The sequence below is a fragment of the Rhinopithecus bieti genome, unplaced genomic scaffold, assembly GCF_001698545.2.
Source record: "Rhinopithecus bieti isolate Rb0 unplaced genomic scaffold, ASM169854v2 scaffold_18153, whole genome shotgun sequence".
Taxonomy (NCBI): domain Eukaryota; kingdom Metazoa; phylum Chordata; class Mammalia; order Primates; family Cercopithecidae; genus Rhinopithecus; species Rhinopithecus bieti.
The window spans coordinates 1,450,186-1,466,956 of NW_016809139.1; the positions used below are offsets into that span (position 1 = coordinate 1,450,186).

Below are 16,771 nucleotides of genomic sequence, written 5' to 3' on the forward strand. Positions count from 1 at the left end.
GCACTCCAGCCTGGAAGACAAGAGCTAAACTCCGTCTCAAAAAATAAAAAATAAAAAAAGAATTTAATTTTATAACAGTCATTCCAAATCTATCCCCTGTAATTCACATTATGAATTTAAAATATATATATTTTTAAAGACACGGTCTCCCTTTGTCACCCAGGCTGGAGTGCAGTGACCTAATCATGGCGTGGTCGTGGCTCACCACAGCCTCGACCTCCTGGGCTCAGGTGATCCTCCCACCTCAGCCTTCTGAGTATCTGAGACTACAGGCATGTGCCACCATAACTAGCTAATTTTTGTATTTTTTATAGAGTTGGGCATTTGCCATGTTGCCAAGGCTGATCTCAAACTCTTGGGCTCAAGTGATCTACCTGCCTTGGCCTCCCAAAGTGCTAGGATTACAGGCGTGAGTCACTGTGCCCAGCCAGATGATCTTTTGTATTTCCATGGTATCAGTGGTAATGTCTCCTTTTTCATTCCTGATTTTGTGTATTGGGGTCTTCCTTCTTTTTCGCTTGGTTAGCCTCGCTAGCTGTTTATTGATTTTGTTTATCTTTTAAAAGACCAACTTTTGTTTTGTTAATTCTTTGTATTTTTTTAAAGTCTATTTTGTTTAGTTATATTCTTTATTGTCTCTTTCCTTCTACTAATTTTAGATTTGGTTTGTTCTTGCTTTTCTAGTTCCTTGAGGTGCATCATTAGATCATTTATTTGAAATCTTTCTACTTTTTTTTTGAGATGGAGTCTTACTGTGTTGCTCAGACTGGCCTTAAATTCCTGGGTTCAAGTGATCCTCTCACCTCAGCCTCCCTAGGAGCTGGGACTGTAGGCACCACCACATCTACCTTTTTGATGTAGGCATTTATTGCACTAATATCCCTCAGCACTGTTTTTGTTGTGGCCCTATAGGTTTTGATATGTTGTGTTTCCCTTTTTTTTTTTTTGAGAAATTTTTTGATTTCCTTATTAATGTCTTCATTAACCCAGTAGTCATTTAGGAGCATGTTGTTCAGTTTCCACATATTTGTACAGTTTCCAAAGCTCTTCTTGTTACTGACACCAGTTTTAATTATTGTGGTCTGCGAAGATACTTGATATGATTTTGATTTTTTAAAGTTAGTGGAGACTTGTTTTGTGGCCAAACGTAAGGTCTGTCCTGGATAATGCTCCATGTGCTTATGAGAAGAATGTGTATTCTGCAGCTGTTGGATGAAATGTTCTTTAAATGCCTATTAGGTCCATTTGTTTTAAAGTTCAATTTAAATCCAATTTTTTGTTGTTGCTGTTGATTTTCTGTTTGGATGATATGTCTACTGGTGAGAGTGGGGTGCTGAAGTCCTCAACTGTTATTGGATTGGAGTCTATCTCCTCCTTTAGATCTCATAATATTTGCTTGTATATCTGGCTCTTTTGTGTTGGGGCATATAAATTTAGAATTGTAATATTCTCTTAAGAATTTCCTATGTGGCCAGTCCAGTGGTGATGAATATCCTCAGCTTTTGATTGTCCACGAAAGACTGTATTTCTGTTTATTTATTAAGGATAATTTTGCTAAGTATAGTATCCCTGGCTATCAGTTTCTTTCTTTCAGCACTTTGAATATATCATCCCGTTCTCTCCTGACCTGTAAGGTTTCTGCTGAGAGACCCACTGTTAGTCTGATGGGGGTTGCCTCATATATGACAAGTTGCTTTCTTCTTTCTATTTTTTTTTTTTTTTTTTTTTTTTTGAGACGGAAGTCTCGCTCTGTCTCCCGGGCTGGAGTGCAGTGGCAGATCTCAGCTCACTGCAAGCTCGCGCTCCCGCGGGTTACGGGCCATGTCTCCCTGCCTCAGCCTCCCGAGTAGCTGGACTACAGGCGCCCCCACCTCGCCCGGCTAGTTTTTTGTATTTTTAGTAGAGACGGGTTTCCACCGTGTTAAAGCCAGGGATGGTCTCGATCGGTCCTGAACCTCGGTGGATCCGCCCGCCTCGGCCTGCCCAAAGTGCTGGGATTACAGGCTTGACCACCGCGCGTCCGGGCCTCTTCTAGAATTCTCTCCTTGTCTTTGACTTTTGACAGTTTGACTATAATGTGCCATGGAAAAGAACTTTTTGAATTGTATCTATTTGGGGATCTGTGTGAGTACGTTTTTGCATTGCTATAAAGAACTACCTGAGACTGGGTAATTTATAAAGAAAAGAGGATTAATTGGCTCATGGTTCTGCAGGCTGTACAGGAAGCGTGGTTTGGGAAGCCTCAGGGAACTTATAATTATGGCAAAAGGTAAATGGGAAGCCGGAATGTCCTACATGGCTGGAGCAGGAGGAAGAGAGAAAATGGCAGGGGTGTTACACATTTTTAAACAACCAGGTCTCGTGAGAACTCACTATCATGAGAACTGCAAGGGGAAATCTGCCCCATGATCCAGTCACCTCCCCCTCAGCCCCTTCTCCAACACTGAGGATAACAATTCAACATGAGATTTTGGCAGAGATAGAAATCCAAACCATATGAGGATCTCTCAGCTTTCTGCATCTGAATGTTAAATCTCTTACTAGACTAGGGAAATTTTCTCCTATCACTTTGCTAAATAAGTTTTCTACGCCTTTGGGCTGGGCTTCTCTTTGTTTTCTGGAACATCCAATATTAGAATATTTGTTCACTTTATAGTTTTCCATATGGCAGGTAAAAGACCAGTCTTCAACTTCTGAAATTTTTTCTTCTGCTTGATCTGCTGTATTGTTGAAGCTCTAAAATGGACTTTTAATTTCATTTATTGAATTATTCATTTCCAGGATTTCTGTTTGATTCTTCAGTTATGATTTCTCTCTCTTTGGTTATTCTCATTCATATCCTGAATTGTTTTTCGGTTTATTTGTATTGTTTATCTGTGTTCTCTTATATCTCACAGAATGTCTTTAATATCATTATTTTGAATTCTTTTTCTCCTAATTCATACATTTCTTTTTCAGTTGAATCTGTTGCACAATTCTTGTGTCCCTTTGGAGGTGTGACATTTCCTTGTGTTTTCACGTTTCTTGAGTCCTTATGTTGATATCTGCACATCTGACATAACAATCACTTCTTCCAATTTTGGGGACTGGCTTTTTTATGAGAAGACTTTTTCCTGAAGATATGTCTATGGTGGTGGCTGGGTGGGATACTTTAGCTGTTATTCTGGGTGCATGCAGTAGTTTAGTCTCTGCTTGGCTATGAACAGCATCAGTAGTGTTTGTGATTTCCTCAGTGACTTGGCTGTGATTGTCAGTGGAGGCTGTGGTGAGGTTTTTCTGGGGTCAGAAACACCAGGTTAGCCAGATCTCAGGCCCCAGTGGTGGCAGCAGTGGGCCAAATGTGCCTGTCCTTAGGCCCCTGAGTAGCATATGCTGGCACTGGTGTTACCATGTCCAGACAGGCTGATTCTTGGGGCTCCAGACAGCTTGCTTGTGTGCTAGCAGTGGCAGCAGTGGGATGGATGCATGGATGGGTCCTTGGGCCACTGGGCAGTGTATCTGACATGGGTGATGGTAGTAGCAATGGTGGGACAGCCTTTGGGCTCTCAGAAAGCACTTACTAATGTTAGCGGTGGTTGTGACAGGCTGGGCAAGCCAGTCCCCAAGCTCCCAGGTGGCACATGCAAGTGGGTAGTGGCAGGCTGGGTGGGCCCATCCCCAGGTCCCTGGGAGGAGTGCATAGATGGCCAGCATTGGTAGACTGGGTGGGGGGGATCACCTGGTCCCCAGATGGTATGCTTGGGCACTGGGGGTACAGGGCCAGGCCACACAGTATGCATGGACACAGGCTATGGTGAATAGTGTGGGGTAATTTGTGATGGTGGGTGTGGAAAGCCTGTACTCAGGGTACATGCAAGTGCATGGTAACCCCTGCCTTATTGACGTGTCCAGCTGGTGTTGCACTCCTGCAGCCCTCCTGGGTTGGTGGGGGTTGTGGCATTCAGCAGGGCTGAAGGGATGTGGAGATATAGGATCTGTTGGGACCCAGGGCAGGATGCAGACTTTTAGCGGCTGGGCTCTCAAAATGGCACCATGCTACAGCTGGCTGCTCAGGACATTGCTCCAGCGTGGGCTCTTTCTCTGGAGCAATGCCATTATGTGGCATCCTGGCAAATCGCTATGCAAGTCTCAGGGCCTGTGAAGAACAAGAGGCTCTCCCATGACTAGGGTTTCAGGTCCATGCTGAGTCCATGGTGGAAATGTAGACAGCTGGCAATCTCTCATTTACCATTTCCCTGCACTGGGGAGTCTCTGTGAGCTCCTGACTGATTCCAACTGGGCCAGCTGCCTCCCTTCCCTCTCCTTCTGTGCCTCAGATGTTTCCTGTCACTTCTCTGCTGAATTCCAGTGTCTCTCTTAGATGTCCCATTCAAAATGTTGTTACTTACTCACTCTTTTGGGTTCTTCTTTGTAGAAGAGGCAAGTGTCAGGTGCCTCTACTCAGCCATCTTGAGCCTGCCCACTTTTTATTGATCAATTATTAATGCTTGTAACAACCCCCCTCCAACCTATGAACTATGAACCCACTACCTGACAGAAACTAGAACATCATCAATAATTTACCATGGACTTCTTGGGGCAGCCACTGTTGGGATTGTGTGCCCCTTATTCTGTTACTTTCTAGAAAAAATAGAGTTGAGTCATATCTGTTTGTGTTCCTGAAATGTGTGTTTTCTAATTTAGTGGTTTTGAATGATATTAAAAGGGAATTATTCTGAGTAATTTTCTGAGACTTATGTCTCCCATTCTGTATAGAGTTGCCAAGGGTCCTCTGCATTTCTGATGGGTATATTCTATATCCAGCGTGGCTCCTTCCTGGGATTCTGCTGTTTCTACTTCAAGTTAAATGCTCTCCAGTAAATGGGCAGGCCTGTTGTTCCCAAGAGTCTGCTATTACAGATGGTGCTGATAAAAACATTTGCAAACCCATCCCACAATCTGTTTGTTAGTGTTCTGGGGGTAGGACTTCTCGGGGTGGGACTGCTAGGGCAAAGGGCACCCAGATTTTCATCCCAACAAGGTGCGCCACTTCCTGCAGGTGATCCATAAGCCGAGGAGGAGGATGGTGGGAATACTGGGACGGCTGTTTCCAGTAGCAATGGAGTGTGCCGGGACCCGATGTCATGGTCTCAGGTTTTCAACCTGGCAGCCTCAGTCCAGGCTCCAGGCTCCTTAGTCTATACTGCAAGCAAACAGCTAGCCTCTCTTTAACTGAAAGTACAGCCCTCCAAACCCTCACCCTTGCCCCCTTGTTGCTGAGGGGCAGAGGAGGCTCTGTGTTTGTAGCTTTGTGTTTTAGGGGAAAATGCCCAGTGCTAGCTAGCTAGCTAGCTATTTATTTATTTATTTATTTATTTATTTATTTTGAGATGGAGTCCTGCTCTGTCACAGGCTGGAGTGTAGTGGTGCAATTTCGCCTTACTGCAAACTCCACCTCCCAGGTTCAAGTGATTCTCCTGCCTCAGCCTCCCAAGTAGCTGGGACTACAGGCATGTGCCACCACACCCAGCTAATTTTTGTATTTTTAGTAGAGACAGGGTTTCACCATGTTAGCCAGGATGGTCTCAATCTCTTGACCTCGTGATCCACCCGCCTTGGCCTCCAAAGTGCTGGGATTATAGGCATGAGCCACCTGAGTTTGATATTACATATATGTGATGCTGTTTAATGATGTCTCACAAGCTCTTTTCGTTTTTCTTAATTCTTTTTCTTCCTCTCCTTCATTTTGGATAATTTCTATTGATGTGCCTTCAAGATCATGAACTCTTCTTCAATCTCATTCTACTTTTATGTCTATCATGTGGATTTTAAAATATCAGCTATTGTACTTTTTAGTTCTAGCATTCTCATTTAAAAAATAGTTTCGATTACTGAGATTCTCTATCTTTGATCCTGTTTGAGTTAATTTTGTATATGGTGTGAGGTAAGGGTAAAAAATAATCTTTTGTGTGTGGATATCCTGTTTTCCCATTGCCATTTGTTAAAAAGTCTGTCCTTCCCTCGTTGAAAGGTCTTGACAGCCTTGTCAAAAATTATTTGACCGTAGTTGTGAGAGTTTATTTCTGGGCTCTCTATGCTATTCCATTAGTCTATATATTGGTCTTTATGCCAGTACCACAGTTTCGATTACTGTAGTGTTGTAGTAAGTTCTGAAATCAGAAAGTGTGACTCCTCCAGCTCTGTTCTTTTTTTACAATGGATCTGGCGATTTAGGGTCCCTTGAGATGCCACATACATTTTAGGATGGGTTTTTCTATTTCTGCAATAAACATCCTTGGGATTTTGACAGGGATTGCATTGAATCTGTAGATTGCTTTGGTTAGTATGTACATATTAACAATATTAATTTCCAATTCATGAACATGGAATGTGTTTCCATTTATTTATGTTGCCTTCAATTTCTTTCAACAATGTTTTATAGTTTTTGTTACACAATTATTTCACTTCTTTGGTTAACTCCTGAGTATTTTATTCTTTTTAATGTATTGTAAATGGAATTGTTATTGTACTTTCCTTTTGAGATTATGCTTGTTAGTTTATGGAAATAGAACTGATTTATGTGTTTTGCTTTTGTATCCTGCTACTTTGTTGAATTCATTTATTATTTCTTACAGTTTTTTTGTGGAATATTTAGAGTTTTGTACCTATGAAAATCATATCACAGAGTTAACTTTACTTCTTGCTTTCCAATTTGGATGCTTTTTGTTTCTTTCTTTCTTTTACAAAAATTTGCCTAGTTGTTCTTAGTAAAATTTCCAGTACTATGCTGGCTTTGTTCCCAATATTAGAGAAGAAGCTTTCAGTCTTTCACCATTGGGTATGAGGCTTGCTGTGGGTCTTTCATGTATGGCTTGTATTGTGTTGAGGTAGTTTTCTTCAATTCTTAGTTTGTTGATTGTTGTCATCATGAAAGCATCTTGAATTTTGTGAAATGCCTTTTCTACATCAATTGAGATGATCACGTGACTTTTTCCTTCGTTTTGTTATCATGGTGCCAAGTTCCAAGTGATCTGGTGTTGACATCTGTAGGCTCAGAGATTCTACTGCCCCTGCAGTACGGGGTGCACATGGCTTTCTGCTGAACATGCCCAGATGTCATTCTGGCCCTTGGAACCTTCTATATTCAGCTCACACATATCCTGCTGTGGCTGTCCATGGGACACTTCACTGGCCTCACATGCTTCCCTGGGAACACGCGTGGACCAGCTTGATTTCCTTAGAGCTGTGTCACCAGGCATGAGGCCAGTGGTGTTGTCTCATCTTGGTTCTTAACTAGGAGGATTTCTCAAGACAAAGATCCATGGTCACCATTCACAGGAAGTTCTCTGTGACCCACACCCTTTGTCCCCACTCATCCTATGGACAAGTGATTTCCATGTTCTTTCTCCATCTGCTAGCTCTCTCATTCAGCTCTAAGCTCTCAGGACATCCACAAATCAGCTGGACACACTCTATTCTATCTCACATTGACTATGGAGCCTTCCTGAGTCATGGGAGGAGTGTAAACTTCTGTCATTAAAGGACCATCATCACACAGAGAGGAAAATCTGGAGATCTGAGTTTTTGGAATCTCACAAAAGTAACTCAGGTGAAATTTTAAAAAACAAAGAAGAATCCAGATGAAGATGGTAAAACACTCTGGCAGGTTTCCAAGCACACCAAGAGCTCGAAGAAGGTGCAATTAGTCATAAAACTGAGGGCCAAACAAAACCCAGAGACACCTACAACAGAAAATTAAGCTCCAGGAGACAGCACTGAGGAAGAAAAACAAGGAAGACAGGCGTGCTTCTGTGTTGTGGGGATGCCTGGGTCCAGGTATAAAGGCGGCCCAGGGAGGCCATCCCCAGACATCGCTGCCTTCTGCCTCGACCTTATCCAGCCACACACCACCATGTGCCATACCAGCTGCTCCTCAGGCTGCCAGCCAGCCTGCTGCGTGTCCAGTCCCTGCCAGCCAACCTGTTGCGTGCCCAGCTCCTGCCAGGCATCCTGCTGCGTGCCTGTGGGCTGCCAGTCCTCGGTGTGTGTGCCCGTGAGCTTCAAGCCAGCCGTGTGTGTGCCTGTGAGCTGCCATTCTTCTGTGTGTGTGCCTGTGAGCTGCAGGCCCATTGTGTATGCGGCCCCCTCCTGCCAGTCTTCCCTGTGCGTGCCTGTGAGTTGCAGGCCCATCGTGTATGCGGCTCTCTCCTGCCAGTCCTCCGGGTTGCTGCAGCCGCTCCTACAGCCAGCGTCCTCTGCATGACCATCTCTGTGGCATTCCTTCGCTCGCTCGCTCAGCCACGAATTCTCCAGACCCGCTGCTCCCAGTTGGGCGATGAGGCCACACCTGTACCTCCCGGGATGAGTCTCAGTTGGTGTTCTGCACATGGGGCAGGTGAAAAGCCGTTCAGCCTGAAGCAGTCATGAATCTCGGATCGAGAATATTGACAGAAATGATCTGAGGCCCTTGCTGACCTTGCCCATCCCCCTAGGGAAGTCGGTCCCAGAGTCATTCTCTGACTCCATGAGAGCCAAATAAACCTAGCTTTCCCCTATGCAGCTCTGCGTTGGTCTTTCTTTTTTTATTTCCCATACCGCGTGTCTAATGCTTGCTGATTACATTACTAGAATTGTGCTAGCTAAAGCCCCTCTTTCAGTGAATCCTATCCCGCAGTTCCTCACTCAGAAGGTGGATGGCCCGGGTGCGCAGACCGCGGCTAAAGACTGCCCTGTGGCTCCTCAGCCCCAAGCCTCCGGGCCCAGGTTGCAAGTGGCCAGACAGCCTGACTTCACCCTCCTGTGGTGGAAGTGAGTGATCTTCCCCACTGGCTGTCACTCCTGCTCCCAGGTCACAAACTGCACTTAGATGGCGCAAAGCCTCAGAGCACTGAGGAATCGGGTTTTCCCCACCGGGTTGGTGGACGTCCTGTTCCCAGGTCGGGGAGGATCTCGGGTTTACAGAACTGGATTAGTTCTGCAGCACACACTCCCATCACCAGTCTACAGAGGCTCAGTTCTTATTGATTGACCGATGACCAATTACTGAGAATCCTAATATAATAAACCCCCATGAGCCCACTGCCTGGCATAGAAATGAGAACATCATCAATAATTGACCATGAACTTCTTGGGGCAGCCACTGTTGGGATTGTGTGCTCCTTATTCTGTTACTTTCTAGAAAAAATAGAGTTGAGTCATATCTCTGTGTATTCCTGAAATGTGTGTTTTCTAATTTAGTAATTTCTGATAATATGAAAAAGGAATTATTCTGAATGTAATCTGGAACTTGCTTTTTCCAGTCTGTGTTGTGCTGGTGGCGTTCTTCCGCATTTCCCCTCTCTGGGCTGCATTCTCCTTCTGGGGGGCTCTGCTGTGGCTGTCTCAGGTTAAACGTTCCCCAGTAGATGGGCCAGCCCTCTTGCCCCAGGAGTCTGCTATTCCAGATAGTATAGCCCAGAGCTGTCCCCAAAGGGCATTCTCACTACTGGCTATCTTAGATTCCAAGCTTTTTATTTGCCTTGGAGGCAGGTGTTGAGTTTAGAGTTGAAAAGCTGGTTTCATCATCTTTTAGACAAGGTGATCAGGGACCTATTGTGTTGTTTAAATTGGGGGACTTTGGATAAAACTGAGCAAGAAATGGAACCAATCAATCCAGACATATAAATGCTTGCAGCTGAACACATTCAAACCCATGAACACATGCAATGTGTGCACTATACAGCATGCACACTTATGCACACACATAAGCACTCTGGTCCCCCAGGCTGGGAGTTGGAGGTGAAACTGGAAATCAGAGCATGAGAGGAGGGAGGGCTGGTGACCAAAAAATGCTTCTGGAGGGAAGCATGGAAGAGGCCTGGCTCAGCCCCCGCCCTCCAGAGCTGTGGGGCCCTCGGGGCCACTTGGAGCCCACGTTCGGTGCTGCTAGTGTTCCACATGGGGCATGTGTTAGTGAGTCCAGGTTTTTGCGTGGACATATTTGTTTCTCTCTCTTGGGTGAATGTCTAGGAGTGGAATAACTGGGTCATATGCTAAGTGTCTTTTTGCCAACACCATCCTGTCCTGATAAATGCAGCTTTATAGTAGGTCTTGAAATCAGCTAGTGTGAGTTCTCCAATTTTGTTCTTCTTTTAAGAAGTTGTTTAGGCTACTCTAGTTTCTTTGTCTTTCCATATAGATATTTGAATAAGCTTATCAATATCTGCAGAATTTGTGTTGAGATTTTAATTGGGAGTGTATTGAAACTATAGATCAGTTTGGGGGAGAGTTGACATATCCAGCATGGTCTATTTATTTAGGTTTTCTCTGATTTTTCTCATCAATATTTTGTAGTTTTCAATGTATACATTTTATTTCCCCATAACTTACCCCTAAGTATTTTATAATGTTTAATGTTATTATGGTGCTATTTTTAAGTTTCAATTTCTGATTGTTCATTGCTAGTATATTAAAATAAATTGATTTTCGTATATTGGCATTTTTTCTTTGACCTTGTTAAATTCACTTACTAGTTCTTGTAGCTTTATTGTAGAATTTTGGGGATTTTCTAGGTGGACAATAATGTAATATGTTAATAGAGACTGTGCTATTTCTTCCTTTCCAGCCTGCATGCTTTTTACTTCACTGTTTGGGAAGTCCAGTATGGTAATAAACAGCAGAGGCAAAAGTGAATGTTCTTGCTTTATTCTTGATTTTAAGGGAAAACATATAGTCTTTCACCATTAAGTATGATATTAGCTATAGGTTTTTCACAGATGCTCTTTAAAAGAAGTTGCTTTTAATTTCTAGTTTGCTAACAATTTTTATTCTGAATGGATGTTGAATTTTATCCAAAGCCGTTTCTGAATCTATTGAGATAATTATATGGTGCTTCCTCTTTAGTCTGTTGATATGGTGAATTATATAAGTTGATTTTTTAACACTGAACCAACCTTGCATTCTTGGGATAAATCCCACATGATCACGACCTTTTATCTCTTTTACGTATTTCTGGATTGAATTCGCTAGTATTTCGTTGATAATTTTTGCGTCTATATCCATAAGAGATATTATTAGTAGCATATAGTTTTCTTGTAATACTTTTATTCAAATTTGATATCAAGATTATGCTGGCCCTCTAAATTTAATTGGGAATGATTCCTTTCCTTCTATTTTTCTGGAAGAGTTCATGTAGGATTGGTTATATTTCTTCTTTAAATGTTTGGTAGAATTTTCCAGGGAAGTCATTTGCCCCTAGTTTTGTTGGTTGAAAGGTTTTAACTGAAAATTCAACTTCTTTAATAGATATGATACTATTCAGGCTACCTACTTCTCTGGAATAAGCTTTCACACTTTAAAAAAAAAAAGTGCCAATTTTATGTACATTATTAAATTTAGTGGTATGAAGTTATTTACATCGTTCCTCTATCATGCTTTCAATAACTGTAAGATTTATAATGATGTTTCTTTTTCACTCCTAATATTGCTATTTTGTGTCTCTTTTTTCTTTTTATTATAATTTTCCTGACCAGTCTGGCTAGATGCTTATTCATTTCATTGTTCTTTTCAAAGAAGCAGCTTTTGGTTTCATTGAAATTTTTTTTCCATTTTCTACTTCATTATTTTTTTGCAGATTTTTAATTATTTATTTTGCTAATTTTGAGTTTAATTTGCTTTCTTTTCTTTAAAGTGCAGACTTAGATAACTGATTTCAGGACTTTCTTCTTTGTGAATATAAGCACTTACTGATATAATTTTATCCCTCTAAACACTATTTTAGCCATGTTCCTCGTATTTTGACATGTTTTGTTTTAATTTGTATTTAATTCAAAATATTTTCTAATTTCTCTTGTGATTCTTTGAACCATGGGTTATTTAGAAGTGTGTTGGTTAGTTTACAGTTCTGCAGGGTGTTTCTAGTTATCATTTTGTTGTTAATGTCTAATTTAATTTCTTTGTGGTCAGAAACATACATTGTATTAGTTCAACTTTTTAAATATGGGTTGAAGTTTATTTTACAGCCAGAATATAGTCTTTTTGGTGAATGTTTCATGTGTTTGAAAAGAAGGTGTGTCTGTTATTGCTGGGTGGAGTGTTCTATAAGTATCCATTAGGTCAAGTTGATTGACGGTGTTGTCCAGGCCTTCTGTATCCTTCCTGATTTTCTGTCTACTCGTTCTCTTGAAGCTCAAGTCCAGTGAGCAATCTGATTTATCTGTTTCTCCTTTCCCTTCTCAGTTTTTCTGTAGCGTGTGTTTTGAAAGTTGGCTGTTTGGTGCTTACACATTTAGAATTGTTATGTTTCCATGGTGAATTGATGCTCTATCATTATGTAATATTCCTTTTTATCCCTGGTAATATTTCTTTTGTGAAGCTGACTTTGTTTGATATTAATATAACCATTCCAATTTTATTTGATTAATGTTTGTGTGGTATATTTTTCCATCTGCTTACTTTTAACCTATCTATGTTTTTATATTTAATGTGAGGCTTCTGGTAGATAGAATAGAGTTGGATGCTGAATTATTTAATCTAATTAAAAATCTCTGTTTTTTGGTTTTGGTGTTTAGATGATTTGCATTTAATTTAATTTAATTTTTGTTCTACTTAATGTAAAATATCATTTTGCTAATTGTATTCTATTTGTTCCATCTATTCCTTTTATCTTCGCCCTCTTTTATGCCACTTTTGGTTTAGCATTCTTAATTATTCCCTTTTATATCTACTTTTTGTATACATCTTGATATAGTTTGGATTTATGTCCCTGCCCAAATCTCATGTTGAATTGTAATCTCCATTGTTGGAGGTGGGATCTGGTGGGAGGTGATTGGATCATGGGTGTGGATTTCTCATGAATGGTTAAGCAGCATCCCCTTGGTGCTGTCCTTGAGACAGTGAGTGAGTTCTTGGGAGACCTGGTTGTTTATTTATTTATTTATTTATTTATTTATTTTTTTGAGACGGAGTCTCGCTCTGCCGCCCAGGCTGGAGTGCAGTGGCCGGATCTCAGCTCACTGCAAGCTCTGCCTCCCGGGTTCACGCCATTCTCCTGCCTCAGCCTCCCGAGTAGCTGGGACTACAGGTGCCCGCTACATCGCCCGGCTAGTTTTTTTGTTTGTTTTTTTTTTTTTTAGTAGAGACGGGGTTTCACCATGTTAGCCAGGATGGTCTCGATCTCCTGACCTCGTGATCCGCCCGCCTCGGCCTCCCAAAGTGCTGGGAGTACAGGCTTGAGCCACCGCGCCCGGCCGACCTGGTTGTTTAAAGGCATGTAGCCCCTCCCCTGTCTTTCTCTCTTGCCCCTTCTCAGGCCACCTGATGTGCCTACTCCCCCTTCACCTTCCACCATGCTTGTAAGTTTCCTCACAATTCTGCCTCCCCAGAAGCTGAGCAGATGCCAGTATTGTGCTTCCTGTACAGCTTGCAGAACTGTGAGCCAATTAAACCTCCTTTCTTTATAAATTATTCAGTCTCAGGTATTTCTTTATAGCAAGGCGATAATAGCCTAATATGTCTTTTCAAACTTATTTGGCCTAAGATTTACAATATAAACCTTTACTGTAACAAAGTATACCTCCAGCTAATATGACGCCACTTCATCTGTAAGTGGCCGGACTTTAAGGCAGTGTACCTCCATGTCCTCTTTTATATTCCTTGTGTTATTGTTGCCATGTTTTACTTTTACTTATGTTAAAAATCCCACAATGCATTGTCACTATTTTTGCTCTGGACAGTCAATTAGTTACAATGCTTTTTATATTTATCTTCTTTTAAAATAATTTCTAGAGCTCTTCTTTTCTTTCTCTCTCTTTTTTCTCCCCTAAGACAGTCTTGCTCTGTCGCCCAGGCTGGAGTACAGTGGTGCAATCTTGGCTCACTGCAACCTCCGCCTCCTGGGTTCAAGCAATTCTCCTGCCTTAGCCTCCCAAGTAGCTGGGATTACAAGAGCACACCACCTAGCCTGGCTAGTTTTTGTATTTTTAGTAGAGACGGGGTTTCACCATGTTGGCCAGGCTGGCCTCAAACTCCTGACCTCAGGTGATCCACCCACCTCGGCCTCCCAAACTGCTGGGATTACAGACGTGAACCACCGCACCCAGCCAAGAGCTCTTCTTTTCTTGTGTGAATCCAAGTTTCTATCTGCTCTCATATTCCTTGGCTCGAAGAAATTTTTGAAGAATTTCTTATAGTGCATGTGTGCTGTTAATTAAGTCTTTCAGTTTTGTTCATCTGAAAAGTGTTCTCTTTCATTTTGGAAGATACTTTTAGTGTCATGGGGTCGACAGATTTTCTTTCAGTATTTTAAAGATACACTTTGGGTCGTGTGATTTCTGATTAGAAGTCTGATGTAAATCTTACCTTTGTCCTTATGCTCATAGTCTGCTTTTAAAATATGGATGCTTTCAAGATTTCCCTTTTACCTTTGGTTTTGTCAGTCACAGATTTAATGTGACACGTCTAGTCATTTGTAGTGGGGATATAGTTACCCAATTTGGGGTTCTCTGAACTTTTTGGATATGGGGCTTTATGTATTCCATTATTTTTAGAATATTTCTCAGCTATTACCTCTTTGAATATTTCTTCTGCCCTGTCCTCTCTTTCTTCTCTTTCAGGGACTCCAATTATATCCATAAATGAGGATTTGATACTGTCCTAGAGCTTTTTGATGTTTTGCTCTTGTCTCCCTCCACCCTCTTCTTTCTCTTTGTGTTTTAATTTGGTCAATTTATATTTACATGTGTTCAAATTCAAAGCTTCCACACCTGGTTGTATCAAGTATACTGATGAGCCCACTGAAGGAAGCTATCTTTGATATTGTATTTTGATTTTTACCATATCCATTTGGCCCTTTCTTATGGTTTCCATCTGTCTCATGAAATTACCCATCTCTTCATATATGCTTTTAATGCTTTACCCTTGATCCTTTAATCTATTCATTATAGTTATTTTAAAGTTTATGCCTGATAGCTGTAAAACGTGTGTCACTTTACTTTTTATTTTTAGAGATAGTGTCTTGCTCTTTTACCCAGGCCGGAGTGCAGTGGTGCAATCTCAGCTCACTGCAGCCTTGAACTACGAGGCTTAAACGACTCTCCAGCCTTAGCCTCCCAATGTGCTGGGGTTATAGGGGTGAACTGTGCCCAGTCCCTGGGTCACTTTTGAATCCAGTTTTGTTGATTTCTTTGCTGACAATGGCTTGGTTTTTCCTTGCTTTTTTGCATGTCTTATAATTTTTTGTTGAATATCAGACATCAACATTTCCTTCTGGAAGTGCGTGTGTCTCTTTTTCTGTCAGGTCATTAGTGTGTAGGGGGAGGTGGATGAATCAATCTGGTCAGACATTGACGGTGGTTTGGGTTTTGTTGTTACTGTGGTTGCCTTCAGTGCACCAGTGGCTTGTGTTTAGGGTATGTCAGTGCTTGCGCTTAAGATGAGGGGTGGGGAGGTCAGTGCATTTGCTCCACCCTAAGTTTTCACACGGCCCTGCATGCCTGACATTCAGAGGAGATCTCTACACACTTCTGCCTTTCCCCAGAGGCAGGCTGATGTTGCTTTTTGAGCTGTGCCTGCTCGGCTGGAGCTGGAGACAGGAGGGCTCTCTGTTGTCCTGGTCCAGTGTCAGTCTTAGGCAGGCCCTTTGCATGTGGGACTTGGAGAATGAGACTTTCTTGGACTTCCTGCTGCCCCTCCCCGGGACAGACGAACTCTGCTCTGTATTTGTGGTAGTTGTTGTTTGAAAGAGTTTCCCGCCCTCTTTGCCATAGTAATCCTTTGAGGTATTGCACGGGATCTGGGGCCCAGGACTATTTCCCATCCATCCTTCTGGGTAGAGGATTGTTTTCTTCTACCCTCCCCCTAACACTTTCCATCTGGAAGCTCTTTCTCTGGTGGTCTTTATACCCGGGTCCCAGGCATCTGGGTAACATAAAAACACAACAGTTGTCTTCCTCATGGTGGTTTCCACCGTGTTTCCCAATATCTTACTCTCCCACAGTGCGAAGCTTGAGGACTGAGTGTGGGGACAGCACCTTCAGGCCACTCCCCCAACCAAGAACCCTCCACTTCAGCTCAGCCATCAGGAAGGCGGCTCTCTGAAGAGGTGCTGCTGCCATTAAAGTTGGTATGTACCTTCAAGGAAAGAACTTACAAAATACATGAGGATAAAAGACAGAGACGAGGTGTACAGGGACAGCCGATTTATTTGGCTCACATGGGTTCTAGTTTCCTGCTGGAGTGAGAGAAGGATTCTGGCAGCCAGGACTTCCTTGAGGGGGTTCCCAGGGTCACAGAAGGTCTGAATCATTTTTCCATGTTCTCACCCCAAAGTTCAGAGGTTTCCTTGAGCATGCTTTTTCATCTGCCCCATGTGTACATTCTGGGGGTCCACTAGATGCTGGTTCATGGAGGGATACAGGTGTGTACCCCTGTGTACCAGGAGCAGCTGGTCAGCAGCAGGAAGGTGCGCTGCAGGAGATGGGTCTGCAGAGGACAGTGGTGCAGGGGGGTTGGCAGCACCCAGAAGATTGGCAGGAGGGAGTCACATACATGATGGGCCTGCAGCTCACAGGCACGCACACAGAGGGCTGGCAGGAGGGGGCCACACGCACAATGTGCGTGCAGCTCACGGGCACGCACATGGAGGACTGGCAGCTCACGGGCACGTAGCAGGATGCCTGGCAGGGGCTGGGTATGCAGCAGGTTGGCTGGCAGCCTGGGGAGCAGCTGGTTTGGCACATGATGTGTGTGGCTGGGCTGGTACTGGGGAGGAGGGTGGTGGTGTCTGGAAGCCGCTTCTCTGGTGGTCTTTATACCT

At 42.8% G+C, this 16,771-nt stretch overlaps 2 protein-coding genes across 2 annotated transcripts in view; one reads left to right on the top strand and one right to left on the bottom strand.

Moving 5' to 3' along the window:
- Window positions 1–16,771, top strand: part of TSPEAR (thrombospondin type laminin G domain and EAR repeats) — a 250,187-nt gene that overhangs the window by 38,650 nt on the left and 194,766 nt on the right. The gene's annotated exons all lie outside the window — the stretch shown is intronic.
- Window positions 16,339–16,735, bottom strand: KRTAP12-3 (keratin associated protein 12-3). The gene has a single exon (XM_017888728.1). It carries the CDS (start codon window positions 16,692–16,694, stop codon window positions 16,404–16,406), a length of 291 nt encoding a protein of 96 aa, XP_017744217.1. The 5' UTR covers window positions 16,695–16,735; the 3' UTR covers window positions 16,339–16,403.